This window comes from Cavia porcellus, unplaced genomic scaffold (genome assembly GCF_034190915.1).
Source record: "Cavia porcellus strain 051 isolate PalLab524CR breed Dunkin Hartley unplaced genomic scaffold, mCavPor4.1 scaffold_4, whole genome shotgun sequence".
NCBI lineage: Eukaryota > Metazoa > Chordata > Mammalia > Rodentia > Caviidae > Cavia > Cavia porcellus.
The window spans coordinates 39,555,926-39,579,576 of NW_026947487.1; the positions used below are offsets into that span (position 1 = coordinate 39,555,926).

The following is a 23,651-nucleotide window of genomic DNA, read 5'->3' on the forward strand; positions in this document are numbered from 1 at the left end:
TCAGGAAACCAAGGAAAATCATCCAGCTAACCTCAGGTAGAGGCTTTGGGAAATCCTCTCTTAAATCTCCAGCCATGTTTTACCTTTTCCATCTAAATTTTCCCAATGATCAACATTGATTGTTGATAGCTATCTTGTAGAGCTCTGCTACTAGAGAAGCTTGCAATTGAAAAGAATCATCAACAGTAAGCTTGACATCTTAAAAGCCAGTTTGTGCTTTAGAAAGAAGGTTTCATATCAAAGGAGAAACTTTCATGCCTCGGACACTGTCAACCTTTTCCAGATGGGTGGTTTCCCAAATTGCACCCACTTTTCCACGTCTCATTAGCAACCTTATGTCTCACACTTAACATCAAATGCCAGAGCAGAACTCCTGGTAATGAAGACACAGAGCCCAATCTATTTATCAAATATGGTCTTGGACTTAAAACATTTTGAAAATTGCAAGGCATAGAGTTCCTATGCTGCTAAATTACCAGGGTGGTTTGGTCAGAAAGTAGGGCACTGGTAATTGAAACATCTTGAATAAATTTTCCAAGGGACACTCATAGGCTGTCAACCCTGGTGAAAGGTTTCTCAACTAAACCAGAAATCAGAAGGAGAAGCTTGAGTTGGGAAATAAGAAAAAAATATTTAAATTTACAAGTATATAGAGAGAAGAATGGTTAGAACAGCATGTAGTAGTCTATGCGTGAAACAAAGCAAAATGGAAAGGGTGCTCATTCTGTGTTTGTAGGACAGCCAGATAGGAAATTATATAACAAGGAATTGGGGACCTTCTGAATCCTACATTGTAAATTTTTCCCATAGAATTTGGGTTGAGTGGATAACATTTCCCTTAAGCAGGTGGTTTTCCAGCAATCTCCTTGGATTAGGAGGGCCATTACCAGCAATAGATTGATCAGGACCATATAGAGTGGGGTCAAGGTACCCATTAACACAAAGACATCTGAATAAATCTTCTATCCAAGGCAATATGCAGTACTCTCATTCGCAAATGTGGATTTTATGTGTAAAGAACTAAACTCACCTGCTATTTTTAGCTGAATTAATAGATAAAGAGGATTATTCTGCTCAGTTTTCACCAAACTTTAAGGAGAAATAAAGAGTCTCAAAGGCAACAAGAAATATCTGCTGCCTTTTTACTATAGCTCATATCTTAGCAGCATATTCATCAGAAGAATGATAGAATACTTAATGTTGTACACAATTTTAGGAGGAACGCAATGTAAAGTGACAGTATTAGTTCCTGTCTCATATTTGATTTCCATGGCATTTTGGTGGTGTGTTTCCATGACTAACTCTACTTTCTGTCTACCTGATAGAAGAACATGATAAATTTTCATATCCTCACTTTGGAAATCACTTTAGATTATAATTGCTTTGGATTTTATCTTGAAGTTCATGAGTATACTTTTCAGCTGATGTCACACTGTGTATGTTTTTGTTAGTCATTTGTTTGGAATTAGTTTCATTTCCATGCACAGTAATTAATTCACTCATATTTAGTGCTCCTTGCTTTGTATGTCCCAGAAGTTTTACTTTGAGAAATGAATTGGAGAAAAATTAGCTCCAACTAGACCAGTAGCTTTTGTAGTCACATCAGACTATATTGTCTCTTTAAATAAAAAAGAGCATTTCACTATTTTTCTTACCATGTATCATTGTACTGTGCATTTAACAGGAGCAGTACAAAAAGAGGTAACCATTTGTCTAGTCCAATGACAGGGTAGAAACCCTAAATAAATATGTAATGTTCAGCATCAAAACCATTTTCTTCATAATACTGCATTAGTTGATGGAGGGGGAAAGAATAAAAGTGAAACACTTGAATTTGTACCTTAATAGATTATTAGACTGAAAGTAAAAGTATGACATATACCACAGTACATCATAACCACACAGTAAATATTTTAGTTTAATTATATTCTGATGTGGTGGGCTCTGTGCGGGGATCAGGTGGTCTTTTAGTGAGATAGAAATTCTGTCACAGGAGCTACATTGTTTAGGTCTTTTCATATCTTCTTCAGATTGTAACTATAAACAAATTCAAAAGTTACAGTTCTAAATTACTCTGTTTTTCTTGTGAAATTAGAAAATGTGAAATTTCAGTCTTTAAAGGAATGCATTGCTCTATTTTTAAGTGAAATATATTTTATCAGCTAACACAGAGGAAATGTATTAAATTGAATTTTGTAGTGAAACAGTGTAACCATGCTCTGCAAGATATATTTGACATCTTAATTTCCTTGCCTATTCTGACACAGAAAGTATTAGCTCTTCATTCATCATAGATCTTACTAAACTTCAGTATGTAAACTTATGATGAATGATTAAGACACACCAGGCCAACTAGGATGGCTCTACTTTTCATTTTCAAGAACTATAAAAAGCTTTGATTTGCAGCTGTTAGAGGCAAGTTAAAATATTATCAGAATACCACCAACTTGCAGAGGCGCAGCTGATACATTTCTGGTGACTGTGCAAAATTATAGCATTGTCCAATCCAGGAACCAGATGCTCCATTTCCCTTGATTTCAGGAGCTCTGATTGACTACAAATTGTGCTTGTTGCCCTTTCTCTTCTCTTCTTCTCTTGTTTCTTTACCATTAGCATGAGTTACAGATCCCTTTCAAGTCCTTGCCAGGTGACTACTTGATCCCTTGCAGAGTGACTTTCTCAAAAAATTCATTCCTGCTTTCGAATCAAAGGAACAGTTGTAAATAAATAACTTTTAAATAATTATTAGCCTTACTTCAAAGAAATCATTAAGTATCTTTACAAGATAATATACTGACACTGGCTTTTTAGAAAAAGCTTTTTTTTTTTTTTTTTTTTTTAATACCAGAAATCCAACACAGGACCTCACCTTTGTCAAGCAGGCAGTTATGCTGCTGCACTAAATCCCTGGCCCTAGAAAATGCTTTTAAAAATAGTTTTAACAAAGATCTTAACATTTTTTGGAGAAGGTCTTTTACAAAAATCGACTTAAATATAAAAATTCCTCATATTCAAATGCTCTTTAGTGACGGGCTCTTTCTGTAACTTTCTGTGGGTACCATTTGTATGACATACACAAAGTGGAATTCCTGTTGTGGACTTGGATTGTCTTCCACAGCAAGCTATTCTAGGAGTGAAGCAAAGTATACTGGTTTGGAAAGGGCGGAAATCACACTAGGACACAGAGCCCAGCTCTCTGACTCTGGCTGAGGAGCTAAGGAGCTGTTCATGGGGTTTCATCCACACAAGGTGTCAGGCACTCACAGTATCTACATTGTCTGTCACATTTAAAAGGCAGGGTTTCAATAATTTGTGGCTATCAGTAGACACAAAAATACACTAGGTTCGGTACTAGAGAAATTTTATTGGTCTTCTAATTAGACCTTGAAATTTCAGGGAATTTGAGCAATTTTTAGGGTAGAATGGAACTCCTCCTGAAAATCACTTGTTGAACAAATTTTAGGAGTTTGTGGAGATAAATTACTTTGTGAGCTTTAAACTGGAATAGTATTGGATTTCCTTATTAGACTGATGAGACCATTTAAGATTTAATTCCAGGGAAAGATTTTTTAAGGCAAAAATGGTACAGGTACTTAATGGAATTATCTTGATGCCAGTAGATCTCTACACTTGCTAAAGCTACTTACTATACTCATCCTTTCTACTTAAATGAGACAACCATTGGCTTTTCCAATGGTACTGCTATTTTGGACCTATTAATGAATGTTTCAGAGCTTATTTGCCTTAAGTTGGCAGGTAGTTAAAATGTATGCTTGTGGGCTGTCTTGAAGGCTGATTAACAACATATTGCTTTTACCATTGTCATTTCTACTTTTAACTGTCTATTATACCTACTTGATTTCTGAAGGAAGGAGTCCCGTAGCCTTCCATGACTCTTAAAACATCCTGGCCTAAGAATGTTAATAGATTGTGACGGATATGAAGATAATACATTGCAACATAGTTGCATGTGGAAATTGGTTGCAAGTCAGTAATTATTGTGCTCTTCATTTAGTTTTTCAGTAGTATTTGGTCTCACTTAACAGCTGTATGTTCAGGCAGCCATTATGGTAGAGAAACTCAAAATACTGGGAAGGAAACAAGAAGTGCAGTTTTTCACTTGAGGCGTTTTTGGAATGAATTTTCTTTACGATTTTTCTATTTTGTCTTTTGTACCAAATATTCACAAAAGACTGATTTTATTTAAACTTTAGCATGCCTTTAAAAATAATTATTATTTATCTGCTACTTTTCTATTGCATGTGATTTTATATTTATAGTACAGGAAGAAGTTGTGAACATCTTTAAAATGAACCGGAGGTGCAACTATGTATCATTGGTGGAAAGAGTGTGTAAGCTTGCCCTTCTGGACTATCTGATTCACTTTAACTTGTAGATAATCAATATAAGTACAAGTTATTTGAACTGATAGACATACAAACTATTTTTATCTCCCATGAACACAATTGATCTTTAGTTCCTAATCCTAATCTGTCCCTATTCCTATCACAGGAGTAAGCCAATTTTGTATGTTTTTATGGCCTATGTCAGCATTTTATGGCCTATGTTTTCAGATTTTCATGAATTTCTTTGATTTTTACCCTTTAGCTAGTGATAAAATCCTACAGGTCCTCCCACCAATCACTTAGTTAAATAAAATGCTTGATAAACATTTATCCTGTGTTTCAATGCATCATGATTATTCTGTCTTTTAAAAAAAAGTATACTTTTGTAATTTTTGTTTTGTGGCAGAAGTTTTAGAATATATTTTATTATTTTGTTGTTGTTGTTCTTTGGTTATACTATGTAAATCCTGAGACTGGCTCTCACAAAGACATGCTCCAGAGAAGATCAATCCTAAGTCATCAAAATGAAATCTGTGGAAGTAGACGGTAGAGTAACTTCATCGCTCCCTTATTTTTTCCCTCATCTCTGCAAATAAGCTGCAGTCGGGAGGTATTTCTTGGCTGGTTCATTATGTTTAGCATCTTCCCAGCAAGTCTCTCTTTTGCTATAGAAAAAAGTGGAAGCCAGTATATAACAAGCCTAGAGAGAGCAGGAGGTTCATGAATTGCCACTTGAAGTGTATGTTCTTATTTACAGTTGGCATCCTCAGGAAACTGAGTGGAAGACGTGAAGGACTTGATGTCTAGTAGGTTACTCCTCCAATGCCATGTATGACTTTGAAAAAAAAAAAACCCTTATATATATGTATGTATGTATCTGCATCCAGTGAATACAATAATGGATTAGGCACTTTAGTACATCCTATTATGTTTCTTATTTCCTACATGACTGTGATTGTCTTACCTGATTTTGCTTGTCACAGACATACAAAGATTCCAACTCATGCCTCTTGATTCTAAGAACAAAAAGTCGTAATGCCAATTTTCTAACCTTTCCCTTTATTTAGAATTTTTTTTGTTTGCCTCCTTTTTGTTTCTTATAATTAGTCCTAAAAGTCTGCTACTTTTTCCACTCTTTGAATGGATTTTCTAAGACTGTGTATGATGATTGATATATATCCCAAGAGCAGGTATACCACCAGATTTGAAGGGCCAGAGAGAGAGGGCAGGATGCTGTGATTCACAATTGGAATAAGCCTGTGGCAACCTGGGCAGTGTGAGGACCCATGGCAATTAGAGAAAAGTGCTTCAATTAGATCTGAATCAAGAAAGAGGCAAAAGTCTTCTGATAAGAACCCTCACATGTGGGTGTAAACAAATTTCATTTTAAATCTGGGTCTTTACCAAGGTGCTATGAACCTTAAGCAATACCTTCTTCATTGATTCAAAACTAAAGATGAAAGACTCAAAAGGTGTAGTCAAGAAGGTTTTGAAAGAACCAGTAACAGCACTAAAAGAGAGATTTTACCCTTCTCTGGACCCAGAATCTCCACTGTTCACTATGTATTCCAAGAAAAGAACACATAGTGTCCATGGGGTGTAAACACATTTGCAACAAATTGCTTCACCTAAAAAGGTCATAGATAGACAAAAAGCCAACCTTGGGGCAGGGCTGCAGGGTTCCATAAGAAGTGCTTTCAGCCTGTGAAGGACGAATCATGGGAGTGTTTTCATTTGATCATTGCAGCTCTGAGACCAGTGTCTCCCCACAAGGTATGGCCTTGGACAAGTTCACTGTGCTTCATATTCTCATACAGATACTGAGGTCCATGTTTACTACTTGTGTACTTTGTGCACAGCCTTGTCTTAATTTAATTTTTAAGATTTTGCTAATCCAGGTTTTCACTTGATAATGATGACACAAATCATTTTAAAACATCCAAATACCAGGCATGGCAGTGCATGCCTATAATCTCAGCACTTGATGGGCTAAGGCAGGAGAATCACTGTGAGTTCATAGCCATCTTGAGCTATGTAAGGAGTTTGAGTCCACCCTGAATTACATACTGAGAACTTGTCTCAAAAAAATCAAATATTATTGTTATCTTTTAAGACATTATTTTTCAACACTGAGGGAGATCCAGATGATAGAAAGAATGTAGCTCCATGTGGACGCTGATGAAATGGAAGTGAATGAATGTCACTGGAACTTGTCAAGTACCAAGGCTTGTGTCATAGATTCTTTGTCATGATGTGAAGCAACCAGGTCCCACTATCCATCAGCACCCAGCATGCATGTGTGCATACCTCCTCACGGGGCAGTGCAGTTACTTAGAATAATTCTGCAAAATATGGTAATTCTACTGACACCTACAGATGCGGAATCTAAAGTCATTGTTGCAAGTAGCCTAGACTCTTCTTGTTAGTAAAATCCATGTGTGGTGCTTGGCTCTAGTGGAGTCATAGCATCCTAGTAGGATTTGTTTGATGTGGAATCCTATGGAAGCTGCATGTCTGGCTTGATTCCACCATTTCTTGTATAAACAGTGTCTTGCTCCTATGGCAAGGGAATTATGAAAAGCAAAATTAATTTGGAGAGAGAAGAAAAGAGAATTTACTGTGAGCCTCAAGCGTATGTGTGCATCCAGTCTTGTAAATGCCAGCGACTCGCACAGCGAGGTGAAGAAACAAATCCTTGCAGAATCATTTGTTCTCCATGGTGTGTTGGGCAGGGTGTCAGGAACATGGCCCCCTGGAGGTAGCTAAAGCTTCTTCTCCCAGAATGTGCTGTCAAATGCAGTTGTCTAAGAGCCTGTGTTCAATGTCAGTGAATTGGAGTAGCTTTTAGGAGTTTATCTGGAAAAACTCTCAGATATTGTGCTGGGAGATTTATACAGGTTCGTCCCCTCTGACTTTCTCTTTTATTTCTAGGAAATCCTCCAGGATACTGGGAATGTTATATAGTAGAATAAGAGAGATTCTTATGGTCATGTTAACAGGGAAGTGGAACTAATATTTGGTCAGTTCCCAAGGTGTTCCTTTACTTCACCTGCCTCAAAGCAGCAGAACAGGCAGGAGGGTTCAGCTTTATGTCAATCAATAAGATTTTAAAACCAGAGTGTGAAGCGAAGTTTTTGAGTTGTTTGATACTTTGGAAGTGCCAGAGGTGTCTCCTTAAAACAGTAGGCAGCCAATTCATGACAGGAAGAAGAAGCACACAAGTGTATGGGCGTTGTGGGTTGATAAATGAATTAACAACTAGTACTTACAATTCACTGGCTGACACTTCACTCACAGAGTCTGTATGAATATCTTACACTTAGAAGGAGAATGCATAGGGCATAGTAGGGCCCTACAATTTAAATGATTATGAAGTTTGGTTAATGTAACTCTCCTCCAATGCAGGCATCTCTACACCAGCATTATTATATTTGAAAGTATTCAGTGGTTATTGAAGGTATACAGTATCGTGTGTGAATGACATCTTGCAAAATGAAGATGTTTATTTTAGCATCTTGGAAAAACTTTTGACTATCCTGGCTAGTACTCTAGAAGATAAAACAAACAGTGATTCTCTTTACAGTAAGAGGAGTCTGGAACTTGACTCTTTTACTACTACTATAAAATATTTGAGTGCAGATTTAATTTACTGTGACTTTTCTGCGGTTATGAGTGTGATGTAAAGTCAAGAGAAAATTCCATGAATTTATTTAGAGATTTTGACAAAGAGTTATTAATTTATTTTTTATTTACTCATTTATTTTGGGGATACCGGGAATTGAATTCAGGACCTCACGCTTGCCATGCAGGTGCTGAACCACTATGCTAAATCTGCAGCCCCTACTGAGTTATTCATTTAATAAAACAAAAGCAAAAAAACCACCAATAGCAACTGCATAAGCCCCTTCCCCTGGACATACCATGATTCAAGATTAGATTGCTTAAATTAATGGTTTCACAGCCAGCCTAATATTCTCTTTGAATTCTATTTAATGGTAAGTCTAAGTCTTGTCTAATTTAACTGATTTATTTTCATCTCCCTCATATACTGAACAAAACTGTCAATAGCCTTATGTACCAGGTACTGAATTAGATGTTGCAGATTGATTCAGTGAGCCAAGGGCATCCTGGGACTCCAGGTGGTTATGGTCCCATGCCTAACATGGATGAATAGGTTTAACGCAGGTCCAAGTCAAGAACTATGAGACTGTAGGAAGTGAACTGAAAACTCGCCTAGACTCTAGATCTTGGAGGATCAGCAAAGGCTTGACATTCATATTTAAACTCATGTGTAAGAGGTGAAGAGACAGAGGGGAAAAGAAGTATAAAAGAAATGCTCATAACTTTTCAAGTAGAGAGAATGCTATTGCTCAGTAATTCTGTTTGGCATACGAGTTAAGAAGGTAAATGGCTAGAGATGGTAATGTAGACTTCTCCATGAAAAATCACAAATGAGGATGCATTAAGATGAAGGCTATAATAAACACACTCACCAGAAGTAATCCATGTGTGGTACATGTACCTGAATCTTAACTGAGGTCATCAGTGCTTCTTTGAGGTGACATTATTTAAACTTTGAATTTCCCCATTATTGAGAGTATGGACCTCACATACTTATTATTTAAGAAACTACATAAGTATTCTGAGAGGGCTAACTCAGGAGTCCAAATCACAGAAATTCTGCATACTTACTTATTATAAATTGCCCTAAATTGGACCCCTGGCTTCCTTGTGTACCATTATTTCTCAGCGTTTATCCTTATGTATATTTTCTTTCCCCCAGTATTGTAACATTTAATACAGGAAGTTCAACTACTGTTTAAATAATTCAAAATGGGCAATACTCATGAGAAACACAGTGTCATAGGCTAGATAAAATTATCTCAATGAGTATCTGTCTTCCAAATTGAATGTCTTCTCATTTAAGCCTTTGCTTCAAATCTATACTTTGATTCAAGATCTTTTTCCATTAATAATATATTTTGAATGAACCAATCTGATAAGTTAAATATTTTCTTAGGTAAAATAATATCACCTTGACACTTATATTTTTCCATATTTGAATTTAAATGTTGGGTAAAAGCAGAATTTTGCATGGTTCTCAGTAGCATCATAGGCCGTAGACCTACGGACATAGATGTAACAGAACAGAACATAGGTGAAATTGCCTATTCTGCCATAGCAAAGAAGGTCAGGTAAATGAAAAAAATAGCTACAATTACTCCCATTGCTCCTGCGGATTGAGTTTTAATTCCTCTCAGAATCTAAGGCAAAGAGACTGAGATTTACAAGTTCAAGGCCTGTGTGTGCAACTTAGTGAGACCCTCTCTCAAAATAAAAAGTAAAGAATGGGATTACACATGTAGGTCAGTGATAGAGCATATTATACTTTGATCGCCAGTACTACACTTGAAAAGCATTTTTTGAAAACTGATGTTAATATGTTACCATATTTTGTGTTTCCTTTGATATACAACATGATCACCGTAGCCTAGTAAACTAATATACCTATCGCTTTACATGGTGACCTTCTATATGTGTATGGTAAAAGCAGCTAAAATCTACTTTTCCCAGGATATCAAACAATATTATTAACCATAGCCACCATGGTTAAGAACACTGTGTTCATCATTAATACATTTTTCAGTCTTCTTTATGCAAAAAAGTAAATTTAGGATTTATCTTTGTCTTTCATTTGTCTTTAAACACATGGGATATATACTTTAATTTAGAAGAGGCATTGCCCTTCTATCTCCTGAGTTTCAATACTCTTAGTTTAAACCCTCACTGTACTTTAATCCCACAAAATCTTTATGATAATTCTTGATTCTACTGCTGTCTTCTGAACACTGACATTTCAAAGGTCCAGGTTGGAAAAGATGAGGGAATTTATTATAGCACTTGAAGTGCTGTCATTTAAAAGCTGAGTCTCTAACAAATCTGAAAAGAGACCTCCTCCCCTTCATTAATTGCCAAAATGATGCCAGAGGAAGAGTATTTTTTCCTGTTCGTAGGCTTTCCATCATTCATGTCTGCAGTAGAGACTGATGCTATTTACCTGTGGGCATCCATCTTCAGAGATTAGTGGGAATTAAGGTAATTATTATAAATTAATGGATCCATGAATTGTAAAAGGTTGGATATTATAGAGTTTCATTGTCACAGATGCAAATTAATGAAATACACACTTATAGACTGTACCATAGATCTTGTGGCATTTCTAGCCACTGCCTTTTATTGCTTTACTCTGTGTGATATCATCAGTGTTGCAGCCATGCCTTTGCAGATGTCTACTCAAACTGCAGTATTTTATGGGGAGGAAAAATAATTTTTCATAAAAGCTTACATGCAGTTCAATTTGATGAGGTTCTTAATCACTCTCACCTAGGCTTGGCCCCTGTATTGAACTGGTAAGAACTAGTTTACAGCTATTGAGCTTCAAGCAGTAAATCCCAAGTTTTCAAGTGAGCTGTCATATAATTTAGGAAGAATGCTGATCTGTTGTTATCAGGGTCAAAAACAAGCCTTTTGTAAATTGTTTTATTGTATATCACCACAGGCTCACCAAATTCAATTGTAAAAATGGCTAACTTTGAGTAAGCAAAGAAGAGTGTCAGATTGCAGCTGCAATAAACTTGAGACTGCTCATCATCTGTGGGGGGATTTGTAGGAGGCAGTTGGTTTGATTGATGCAATATGGGTCACAGAAAGTGAAAGATGTAAGTCAGCATCCCTGGTCAGCTGAGTTGCAGAAGGTCATGGGAATTTTCCAGAATTTTCCAGAATTTGTTAAGCACAGTTACAGCAGCTCAATGTAACCAAACATGCCCAACTATAGCATCTGAGGAAGGGAGCAGCGTCATTCTGAGAAGACTCCGTTCAAACTGAAGGATAAATAACATCTTTGAATACTTGAATTAGGAAGTTTTAGTCAGTTCCTGAGAAGTATATGTGAAAAGAATTTTGAAGAGTTCTGAAATTTGCAGCATATTTATGAATGCTACTTAAAATTTCCCTATGTTGCATAGTGATTAATTTTTTACAGGAATTCCATGGCAAATGTTTATGAAACACAATGAAGAATCAGCCAGTTACAATACTTTTAGGTAGCATGATAAAGGTATAGCCATCTCTTAGAACACTTCTAGGGAGGACATCTTGGTGTCAGTAAAGAAGAAAACGTGTGAAGTCATCCAAACCTGTCAGGTGAGCACAGGCTAAGGTTCATAAACAAGCATTAGTAACAATACTCTTTGCTTTTACTATCTGCTTTAGTTAGTTTGAGAACTTTTGGACCAAAGCTTACTATACAAATTACATTGTATATCATCATGTAATACATACATAGTATATAAACTATATCAAACATTAATAAGAAATATCCTTATTTATGAGATGAGCACTGAATCCTTCAGTTATTTTAAACCTGAATGCTGGTGGCTACCTGCTGAAGGATTTTAAACCTTGCAATTACAAGACTTATGAGCCAGAACAATATGAAAGAAAAAAGTGCAAACCCCGTTGGATGCTTCGGCCTTGTGTTGACTGTTAAAGAAGTAGGCAATACTGTTGCTACTTACTGGATATAAAGTAAACAAAGTTATAATCAAAGAATACCTGTGATTAACATTGGGCACAAAAAAAGCATGAAGGTCTGGAGGTGGATACATGTCCAGAAGTATGCAGCTTTGTAGGTCTGTAGGGCAGACCACAACTTGTTGATGCACCTTTCTGTGCGGGACTCTCATATTCTTTAAGAACAGAATCTCTCCCGATCATTTAGCACCAAGAACAATGCCTACTGTGCTGACCCCCCGGTACTGCCTGATATGGAATGACTGCATTTGATTACCATACAAATGAATGAATGAAGAAAGTGAGAAGAATCAAATGCTTTCTGTTCAATATTTATTACAAAACCTCTGTTAAGACTTTTGCTGAAGCAGAACTAGTGCAGAAGTAAGCAAGCCAGGACTCATCATTGAAGTCTGGGCGTGGTGGGTCGGAGGAGCAGATGGCTTGGGGATAATGAACCTCAAATCATTCGGAACAGATGAACAGAGTATCAGCTTCTTAACTGTGACTCCATGGCCTGGAATAGCAGCTACATTCTAGAACTGAAAACGGCAAAAGCTGACTTTGTCACCTTGGTTTACCTTCATGGGAGGACAAGCCTGCTGGGACCCATGGTGACTTATAACATGCAGTAGAACCACAGTCTCCATTCCCCACCATTCCTCAAGTGGCCACCCTATTCCAGTACTTGTCCCCCCAACCCCCGACCCCTCACCCACGCAATTCTTCACTGTCTTGCTTCAGGCAGACGTGACTGAGAGGGACCAGTTTGCCTTTGATGCCACTAGATGTTTGACTCAGTCAGTTTGTATGTGGGCGGTGGAAATGACAGATTGTGTTAGTCTAAAGGCTTTTCTGTTAGATTCGGAATTCGATTAAGAGAAAGAAGTAATCAATAAGTAATAACTATTGCTTTCACTGCAGAAGTGGTGCTCTTGAGCTGTTACACACTGGCTGTGAGAACTGATTATTAACTTACTGGAAATTCTGTGAATCACTTAACTAAATATAGTCATGACTAAAAAATTAAATTATATAAATTTAAAATTCAATAAGTTACATTAAAACAAAGGTAAGAAATAGCAAAACCTAATCACTTTCTAATTACTTGATTATTAGTTGTATTCTCCAGGCTTGTTGATTCTGGATGAGGAAATGCTATAGAAGGAGCCTAATGAGGATATCTTCTTAATTTAACATCTGTAAATATTGTTTCTGTTTCTACAACTCAGCCACATGGGGAGAATTTATATTATGAAAACTGGTATAATTTTGAAATTATATTGGAAAAGATGTCCTTTTTAAATCAAGTACCTTCGAAACAAAAAAGAAAATACTCCAAAACAAAAACCTGAAGAGCTCATTGTTAAAGACTTGGAAACACAAAATTCACTCTCTAATGTCTTGTAATGCTATTGATAAGTACTGGAAGGAAAATAAAAATAACAAGCAACGGTCTGAAACCTCAGGCTAAATCGATAATCTTAAGCAATCAGGATAAACACTGTGGCAAACATCCAGGAAGAGAGCAGAACAGTCTGAGTTTCCCAAACACTCTGATCTTGGAATCCTTAGTGTTTGTATACATTAGAGTTCTTTTTTTTTTTTTTTTCTTTCTTTTTTTTTTTTTTCTTTCTTTTTTTTTTTTTTTTTTTTTGTCTTTTCCCTTTTTATTGGTACCAGGGATCGAACCCACGACTGCCTGCTTGCAAGGCAGGTGCTTATGTGCTGAGCTAAATCCCCAGCCCCTAGAGTTCTTAATAAGAACCCATCCAAATTGATATGTCTACACATTTGCATTTATACTTGTGCAACACAACATGTGCACACACACACACACACACACACACACACACACACACACACACAAATACCTGCATAAGCACATGCATGACAGAGACAGAATAAAAGAAAGGTACATTTTAAAAAGTTCTCATGTGATTCTAAAATCTGTAGGTCAGGCTGCCAGTCGGAAAAGAGGCAGCTGCTCATGCTGCGATTTTCTGGAAGAATGTATTTCCAAGAATACCAGTGTCTGCTCACAGTTTTTGCCTTTTCAGCCAATTGGTTGCAGCCTCTCACATTACTTGTTTGGGAAATCTTCTTTCTTTAATCAACTAGTGGTAAATGATAGTCACATTTATTGCCTGGTCATATTGACACAGAGCTTATACAGTGTCTCAGATTTTTTTCCATGGTATTCTAGACCGAAATAAATACTAACAACTTCATTTATTGTTAAATCTAAACAGTTAAATATTAATACCCTAATAAATTTAACATTTGTAAGCACTGTGAACATTTTTTTTTCATTTAATTCTTGGACATAGTAATTTACTGGTGACTAGTGCGCAAGCTTTTCAAAACTTGAAATAAACCTAGATGCGTCCAGCCTCATTTCATGCTCCGCAAGAATTTTCAAGTGCTATTCATGGAGTAGACATTGAGGAATAACTATGCTTTACAAAGAGATGATGTGATCTTGAAACTGTTAACTGTGTCCAACAAATACTTTTTTGCAGTTTCTACAGATGTCAGATTTCTCTCAAAAATTTAAAATAGCTCATTTAAAATCCCCATATATTTGCCGCTGTGCTTCAGTGAGTCTTGTCAGAGATTAGAGGAGTTGCAAAGAGGGTTTGTGGCATTGTTCTGGACCATGGAATCACACTGTTAATATGACTTGTTGTTACTGTAATGTACAACCACAATTTTGCTGGCTTGGTTCCTGTGGAGAATATGAAAAATTTTGACTATTACAATTTTCTTCTGAATCCCTTCTATTGCATTTTTAAATCTATGCTGAGAAATCACAGAAGATAAGCATATTTCTGTGTGACTGTAGTTCTGTGTACTGAATTATCTTTCGTGTGAAGGCAGTGCCTTTAAATGTCTAAAAGTTTTAGTTATATAAATTAGTAAGTTTTATATGTACATTTAAGATGAGAAAAAAAACCTGTATCTAAAAGTGATCCAAATCAAATGCTGGAAAGCTGTGGGGGAAAGGAACCCTTCTTTACTCTTGGTGAGACGAGAGAGTGATACACCGTTGTGGAAATCAGTGTGGAGAATCCTTAAAAAACTAGGATTAGAAGTTTCATTCGACCACACTATTCCCCTTATGAGTATTTTCCTGGAAGAATTAAAACATCATGCCACAGATATTTATGTGCACTCATAATTATAGAGCACAATTTGAAATAGCTAAATCTTGGGAACAACCCACATGCCCATCATCCAAAAAAAAAAAGATAAAAAGATATGATATGCTTAGATAATGGAATACTATTCAGCTATATAGAAGGGCAAACTCGACACTTGTGTAGATAAATGGATGCAGCTAAAGACCATACTCATAAGTGAAATAAATGAAGTGAGCTTATGTAAGCATCAGCTTGTCTCCTTAGTGTGGGAAACTGCAAGAGTAAGATACAAAATATGCAGTAGATATTGAGAAAGGGAAAGAAAGTGCTCACTAGAAAAGAACCACTGGGTTGAGAGAAAGTAGAAATAAAAGAAAGGAAAAGAAAAAATTTATATACACAAACACATATATACACATTATATATACACATATATGTACATACATACATACATACAAGATAGCTACCAAAAATGTACTACTGATTTCTTTTAGTAAATTGAAGGGATCAGTTGGTGCTTATATTTGTTGATTAATTTTGCATACTTATAACTTATTATCTGAGCAACTGCTTTGAAGACAGCATTATGCTTTGGAACTTTGTATTATTGTTTTTATTTTTGATTTTATCTCTTTAAAATAAATAAAAGTGATCAAAGTATTTAAAATTTAATAATTTTATGGCATGCTACAGCCAGGGTTAGACATAATGAGAAGAAAGGATGTTTTTCCTGTGCTTGCCCAACTTTAAGTACTGCCTTCTCTCACCTTCCTTGTTCCTTCTGTTACTCATTTTAAGTTCTTTATGCCCAACCTCTTGCATCAGTTGGCTTCTCTAAAATGGAAAAATCAACCAGGTGGTGACCGGAAATATTGGAGAAAGGTCTATGAAAGTTTTTCCGTGCTTCTAGAGTAGCACATTGAGAATATCTTTGTGCAACGGGAGAAACTGATACAAATAATTCTTGGTACCACTTTTCAAAGTTACTTTTATAAAATTCAGAGTGAAAAAATTTTAAACTACAATAATTAGCATTTAAAGACTTTATCAGGAAATTAAAAGCATCAAAGTGTGGCAGCACATAGGTTTTTTAAATAAGACCCATGTAGTAGAATGTTAATTGAATTTTGTTAAACTTGAATGACAGTTTGTACATTCTCATTACGGTACTGAATGACTTCACTAAACAAGAGCAGCCCTTAAAGATATGAAAAGATGAGTTATAATAACTCTTTACACTGAAAAAAAATATGTTTAAAAAGCAGTTTTGTGAAACTTTTGGAAATGTGAACTTAAGGAAATTAACTGGAAGATACTTCTTAAAATCCCCAAATTCAGCAAGTCTTGGTTAACTTGTGCAGGAACTCTGTCAGATTAAGACATTCCAAGTATTATCTGTAATTTTTAAATTATTTTAGCTATCCGAAGTGCTATCTAAAAGTTCTAGAATATTCCTAGGAACTAGAAAAACCAATTGACTACTTATTTGAGGAAACATATCAAATGATGAGACAGCAGCCAAGTATCAGATATGCAAATTGACTGTGTAAAATGCTCTAGAAGACAAAATAATTTTGACACAGACTTCACAGTCTGAAGAATGCCAAATAGGAAACAAATACTGCGAAGTCATCAAAGGTTTAAACATTGATGCTTTGTTTACATCTTGCCAGTTAATTTTCACTTTTTAGATTTTTGTGTCTTAACTACCTCCTGGGAGGCAGAGGTCACAGTTTCTCTCCATATTCTAAAGCTCTGTAAAAGCCCAGGGCTTTCTTGGCTGAGCTCTGTGAAATGTCACTCTTTCTGCATACTTCATTTGTGTTTTTGTTGTTGTTTGTTTGTTTGTTTTGAATGAGCATTGCAAGGTTCCCAAGTGCCCCTTTGAGGGTAGAAGTTGCAGTGGTGAACCCACAGGGACTGGCTGTGTGGTTAACAGGTCCTCTTGTCTGTTGCTTTTTACCACCAGGACACTCACCAAATCTATTCCTGTAGTTTTCAAACCCAGAAATATCTCTGGAGGGACTGGTACCTAGCAGTACCACATTTCTGCTGTAATCACAACATTGTAAAGAGTGACACATAATTGCAGGGACACCCAGAGGCAAGAACAGAACCATCTCTTCTTTCTTGGCAAACAGAGGACAATTAATTGATGATCTGATTGTATTTCCCCAAGTTTATTTGGAAACTTCCTGATAAAACTCTCTTCATTCAATTTGGGATACCCCTTGTTTACTTTCAACCTACGAAAGAGCGTTTACAAATGCAGAGACTCAGGGAATACACTGGCATTAACAAGTATCCTAAGAAGCTTCAACCTATGTGGTCCTAATTATGTGGTCTTGGGTCTCATCTTGCTGGCCTTGAACCTGTCATAATGATGTGTTCATAGAAGCTTTCTAATCAGTACCGAATGACTTCATTTTTAATGGGTTTTGATATGACTAGCTCTTCTCCAGTTTAGCTAACTCTCCTATCTAATTACAAACTCGGTGTGTTATAAAGAACTAAAGGCATTTTGAGAAAGGAGTGTGACCAGGAAATCTTTAAAGGACAATACTCCCCACCCTTATAACTTTTAAATAATCTCATGAATATACCAAATACTTGTCAATATTGAGAAGTGTCCAGACTAAGAAAATATTCATATTCTTGCCATTTGGAGAAATTGGAACAAAAAGGATTAGAGCTGCTTTCTTCATATGGCAAAGTAGATTCTAGTAATCCAGAAAAAATTATTTCAGGTCTTGTGGCCTGCACTGTCTCTGTCACACCTGTTAATGCTGTTCTAATACTGATGTAGTCACTGACAACACAGGAATGATTGGGCATGGCTGATGAAATTCTTCATGGACACTTGAATTTGAACTTCATGGAACTTTCACATAGCAGCGTAAAATACTATTTTTTTTATCTTATTTCCCCAAGCCTCACTGACAAGTTTTACAAAAACAGAGGTAGACCATGTTAGGCATGGAGCCCTTGGATTATAGACCCTTGTTCTATGGAAAAAAATGAAACCCAAGCAGAATGCATCTCCCTCAACCTCTCAAACATTTGGTATCATGAGGTTGTTTGATGGCTATCAGTGGCCATTTCTTCATGATTTAGGAAATCAAATCTGTATTTTGCTTTTGACCCATGAGAACTGAACTGGGGCTTTGAAAAGTACTGAGGATTGAACTCAGGACTTTTCTACTGAGCTATATTTCCAGCCTGTTTTGTTTTATTTGCTTTGTTTTGTTTTTTGACACAGGACCTCACTAAGTTGCTAAATTGCCCAACTTGGAATTTTCTTGTGTAGTCTCCCTGAGGGCTAGGATCATAAGTGAATGCCCTCATAGCTGACTGAGCTGTGATTTCTGGTAGAAAAACAGATCCCTGGAAATAATTCCATAGTATTTGTCAATGAATCCCCATATAGCTACCTTCTTGAAATTAAAACCTATTAGAAACATTATAATCTCTTATAATTCCAAACAAGTCAGTATTTCATATCAAGTGAAACAAAGCTAATTAGTTCTTGGTGGAGTAACATTATACCATATTATTTCATGCGGTGTGTGGGCATAGGCATAATATGCCATGGAAATATATCTAAGATGTTGTCTCAGGCATTCAGAGGAGTATTTGAATACATTGTTCATAGAACTAGAGATATTCCCAAGAAGTCAACTCGATTCCCTTCCTTTGTATCGGATTCCTGACAAGACGAGAACAATAGACTGTCAAGCGTGGAGGACTAGGAAAGTAATTTAAATTGATAATGCTTCATACGAGTAAAACTAAACTAGAATCAGTTTTTGTTTCCTCAACATTTTGCAGAGGATTGAAAATGAAAACCATTCCTCAAGAACCAGGCCAAAAAAAGTGATAGTGCATTCTACTGTGCCTCTGATAGAAATTAAAGAATGCACTGAAAGGGAAATGGAATTAAAGGAAATATAATCATGAATCTGCATGATAGTCACAAACCCATTATTAGGTACTCCAATAATGATGGTTCCTTTGGTGGAATATTTTCATCAGTTCACTGTTCTTATCAGCTATGTTGATGATAAGGGAAGACTTATTTTTTTTTAAATATCCATGGATATTAAAAAAAAGATGATGTGATCAGAATCATACTTTTCTCATTTTATGGAGAAATAAATTACAATGTTAATATGAAAGTTATTGGGACACTAAGAGATTTTTCATGTACATATGTTTGTGTGAGCTTTTGTCCTTATCAATTAAGCTAGATTTATTTTTTTTTTAAAACCAGTGATTTGTGGACTGTTTATCTTTGATAGTAAGACTCATCTATCACCCAGCGTCTGAGGCTCTAAAAACCTGCTTCTTGGTGGGAGATGGATGTCAGAATTGCTTTGAAAAGAATTTCAAAATTCTTGAACTTGGGAGTTGTCAATCCTTTGAATAGAAAACGATGTCAAATGCACCTGTAGTTGAACACATTTGGTTGGCATCCACTGAGGTGGAAAACAATGATTTGTTCAAGTAAGAAGGAGGAATCTGCCATAGACTGTGGGGCTGGTTGGGAAATTTAGGGCAAGATTCAAAGAACTAAGGGTTCACCCTAGGTTGGCTGCTATTATAAAGTGGGGATATTGTGTAATAAGGTAATTTGATTATAAGGTTTCACAATAAATCCCACTGAAAATTTGGGAAACTAATACAAAGACAAATGTATATGTGATTTTTAAAAGAAAAATAATCAGTGTGTCATTTTGGCCAAAAAGTAGGCATTTGTTTTTGTTTTTTTATTGGTTGACACAGTGACCTTGTTTTCTATGCTTAGACAAAGTCATGTGGTATTTTTGCTTGGTGTCATTTTATGGTGGCCTCTGAGTCACTCTGTTTGTGGCGCGTATTCTCGGCCACAGTTTAATGCAGCAGGAGAACGTGAGGGTTAGACTCGCTTCAGAATGCCAGGGCAGCTCATTTTCCTTTCTCCATTTTTCTGCACACTTTCCTCTCTAGCAAAGCTAATGCCTACCACTTTTTCATGACATACTTCCAAATTTTTATAACAAAATATTTGAATCATGTAATGAAAGTAAAAATAATATATTAAACCCTATGTCTCTGTCAAATACCTTTCAAAGAAGATTGCAGATAAAAGCAAGAGAACATTTTTTTCAGAGCCTAATCCCTCCTAAGAGGAAACTATTAACCTGAATTTGATGTTTATCACACTTAAGAATTATGTATTTCCTTTCCCTTTAAAAATATGTGTGTAATTTTAAGGTCTCCTTCGTTTATAAGAGTTATATAAAATCTCACATTAATATATACTTTTGATTATTTTTACACTAATGTTCTAACTAATGGCTTAAATTACAAATAACATAACAATCATAAAATACCCTGTACTTCACTCAGGTATATTAAGATGGATTTTTATATGTACTGTTAAATATTATAAATATTATATGTAGTGTTAAATATTATAAACAATATTATAATCATAGCACCTAGTACCATGTTCATTTGTTTTAAGTGTTCTATAGTTCCTTTAATCTCAGGAGCAATTTGTTGATTTTATTGGGTAAGATATTGAGTGGCTTTTCCCTCTTCCCTCCTGAGCGACTGATAAACATTTTTGACACAAACTGACCTGCGCCCAATGGAAATACACATTTTATGCAATAACAGACCATTTTAATTGCAAGAAGCAAAGCATTGGCTTCTACTTGCAAATAGCACTAAAGAAAGCACTCCTGTCAAAACAAGTGGCCTGGTACACCCAAAGATAAACCTGCTGAGTTAAATGCAAAACCTTCCTTCACTTTGTACATTTCCATATGACATAAGCATTAATTATACCCATCAGTAGTTTCTACCTTCCAGGACAACATTTTGTATCTGAAAAGAAATATCAACTGAAGAATGTGTGGCACAGGGGACCTGCCATTAAAAACCATCATTTCACCCAGAGAGAAGCTTATACATGCGGTGCCCACTTACAGACAAACAGGGGAAGAACATAAGCATTTCTTACCACTGTCTCAGCCTCCCTGACTAACAGCCCGAGGGGAGTGGACTGTCTTTTGCCCTTGTTGAAGTTTCCAAAAAAAAGCACACTTAGACTCTATGATATATGTTGTCAACTGGTGTTACTTGGGACATTTCAAATGAAAGCAAGAAAAACAAAAACAAAAACAAAAACAGGACTTGGAAGGTGTCTTAGTTACTTTTCACTCCTCGCTGAGACAAAATACCTGATGCCCAAAGTTGGGGAAAATAAGTTTTATTTCTTCCAGTCTTATACGTTTCAATCCACACTCAGTGGGCTCCAAGGCAGAGTGGCACAGCAGAACAAATGTTCATGGCCACCACAAACAACAAGGCGGAACTAGCAGGAGAGAGAGAGGGAGACACACCTTCTTCCCACAGTTACATCATATGCTGGCTCCACCCCTAGGTGGGTGTAGCACTGACACCACCAATCTGAGCTAGACAATGAACCAATCACAAGTGCTAGATTTATTCAAGTCCATAATTGTATGAAGCTTGGCGGCCACTGACATAAACCATGAGAGAAGGTTTTGATACACTTTCACTTATCTGAAAGGGAGACAGATACTAAGTACAGTATCAACTTCAATTTAACTCCATTAGGTGTTTGGATGTGACTGTGTACATATGCTGAGACCGGCCTAGAGTGCGGGGCAGATGGCTGGAGATGTACATGGGATGAGTACCCCATTTTCAAGCAGTGAAATGTACCCAAAGTCCTTATACTAATGTTTCTGTCTTTCTGCTTGCAGGGGAGCATTTAAGAATTTGTCCTCAGGAATATACATGCTGTACCACAGAGATGGAAGACAAGTTAAGCCAGCAAAGCAAACTGGAGTTCGAAAACCTTGTGGAAGAGACAAGCCATTTTGTACGAACTACTTTTGTGTCGCGGCACAAGAAATTTGATGGTAGGTGAAAGAGTTCACACTTCGCTTTGTTATGGAATGTGTTCTTCAATACCAATGGTGTCAATATCTGAAAAAGATTTCTGAAGAGGGTGCTGTTCATTCCTTCGTAAACATTTCAAGTAGTGTCTGTTTTTAGAAAAAGCCTAAACTTTTCTTTAGAGTAGGTTATATTTTAGTAATCTCTTGGAAAAAGATGAGTTACCAAAGAGCATTTTTGCGTTTGTGCTTTGCCTAGGAGGTTTATCCTGAAAGATTCAGCTCCATTTGTCATTATCAGAGTGATTCTGACTGAGGTTTTTCACACTGTAGCTTTTCTTCAGTTTTATTGAGAGGCTTTTCTTTAAAATATTATATCACTTGATATGAAATATAGCATCACTTTTAAGAGGGCAGACTTGTCTTAACTGTCAGTGACATGGACGCCTTTATTTACTTGCTATTTTGATAGTCTAACACATTTTACAGCGCAGTTTTGTGGTGTTCTGTAAGCTAAAAGTTTGATCCTCTTCTGATTTCCTTATCATAAGCATCAACTTTGCATCTATATTGTTTGTTAATTGAACAATATTATTAGAAAGCACAAAAGAAATTATTACTGGGAATTTTGCATTGAATATTCTCATCAGAGCTTCTGAAAAAATCCAAATACATCTTGATCGGAGCAGTGTTAATATTACCAGAGATTAATGTTTTGGGATGACGTGGAGTTTTTACTGCTCAAGCAAGTGTATGTGCCTTGCTTGGACGCATTCTAAACTTGACTGGCAAATTTTGGCAAGCCCCCCTGGGCCCCTTGGACACAGGACGTTGCCCTCCAGCAACAGAGCTGCTATTCATTTTCCTCACCCTCTCCAGTCAATGCACAACAGAGCCAGTTAGAAAGCTTGCCAGCTTTTTTTTTCTCCTCCTTTTTCTCTGTGTAGTAGGTAAAATGTTCCACTTTATCGCTGCTTTAAACCATTATTGTAGTAACGATTTCTTTCAAATTAATTCTCCAAGTTATAAAAGAGGGATCCACAGGTGTTTTCAGTATGCGTGATGATGTGACAATTTTCATTTAAGTGATTGGTATTTAGTATTTCCAACACCTTCACATCTTTTCTTCATCTGTTGCTGTACGTATCACTTTATTTCTGGCCACTTATGAAAATAATCCCTTATGCTGTGCATTTTGAACCTTAATCACAGCTAGGAAAAACTTGGGGTTTGCCTTTTATTGGTACATTACAAAGCCTGTGGCATTTAGAAGCTTTTTTCGGGGGGACTACAATCTATCATTTTAAACTGAGCTGAATTAAGACATCTTGTCATTTGCGACAGTAAGAACATATATGTGATCTGTTGCTGCTGGTTTTTATTTATGTCTTTGGAAAACAACTCTAGCATATTCATAAAGCACCAGAGATTGCAGAAATAATTCCAGACCTTAGTCACAGTAGCTAATATATGTTCCTATTAAGAATATTATTCTGTTAATGGATTTATGCAGAGCTGATTTCTTTTAGAAAAATGAAGCAACCCAAGACTGCGGTAGTTACTTCATGTTATTATCATATCAATAACTTTTAACATCTCTAGGTCTACAAAACTTAATCCTAGATTGCTTTTGTCTTATTAAAGAAACTACTCTCTCTTCCGCTGTCCTTTTCCTT

The 23,651-nt window shown here is 36.3% G+C and overlaps 1 protein-coding gene across 3 annotated transcripts in view; it reads left to right on the forward strand.

Annotated features, from left to right (window-relative positions):
- The window catches only part of Gpc6 (glypican 6), a 1,068,618-nt gene that overhangs the window by 242,884 nt on the left and 802,083 nt on the right, over positions 1 to 23,651 (forward strand). For all 3 annotated transcript variants that reach the window (XM_005007165.4, XM_003477617.5, XM_063246933.1), the window contains exon 2: positions 21,841 to 21,999. In XM_005007165.4, the coding sequence (XP_005007222.1) occupies positions 21,841 to 21,999 (159 nt within the window). The remainder of the gene's footprint in view (positions 1 to 21,840; positions 22,000 to 23,651) is intronic.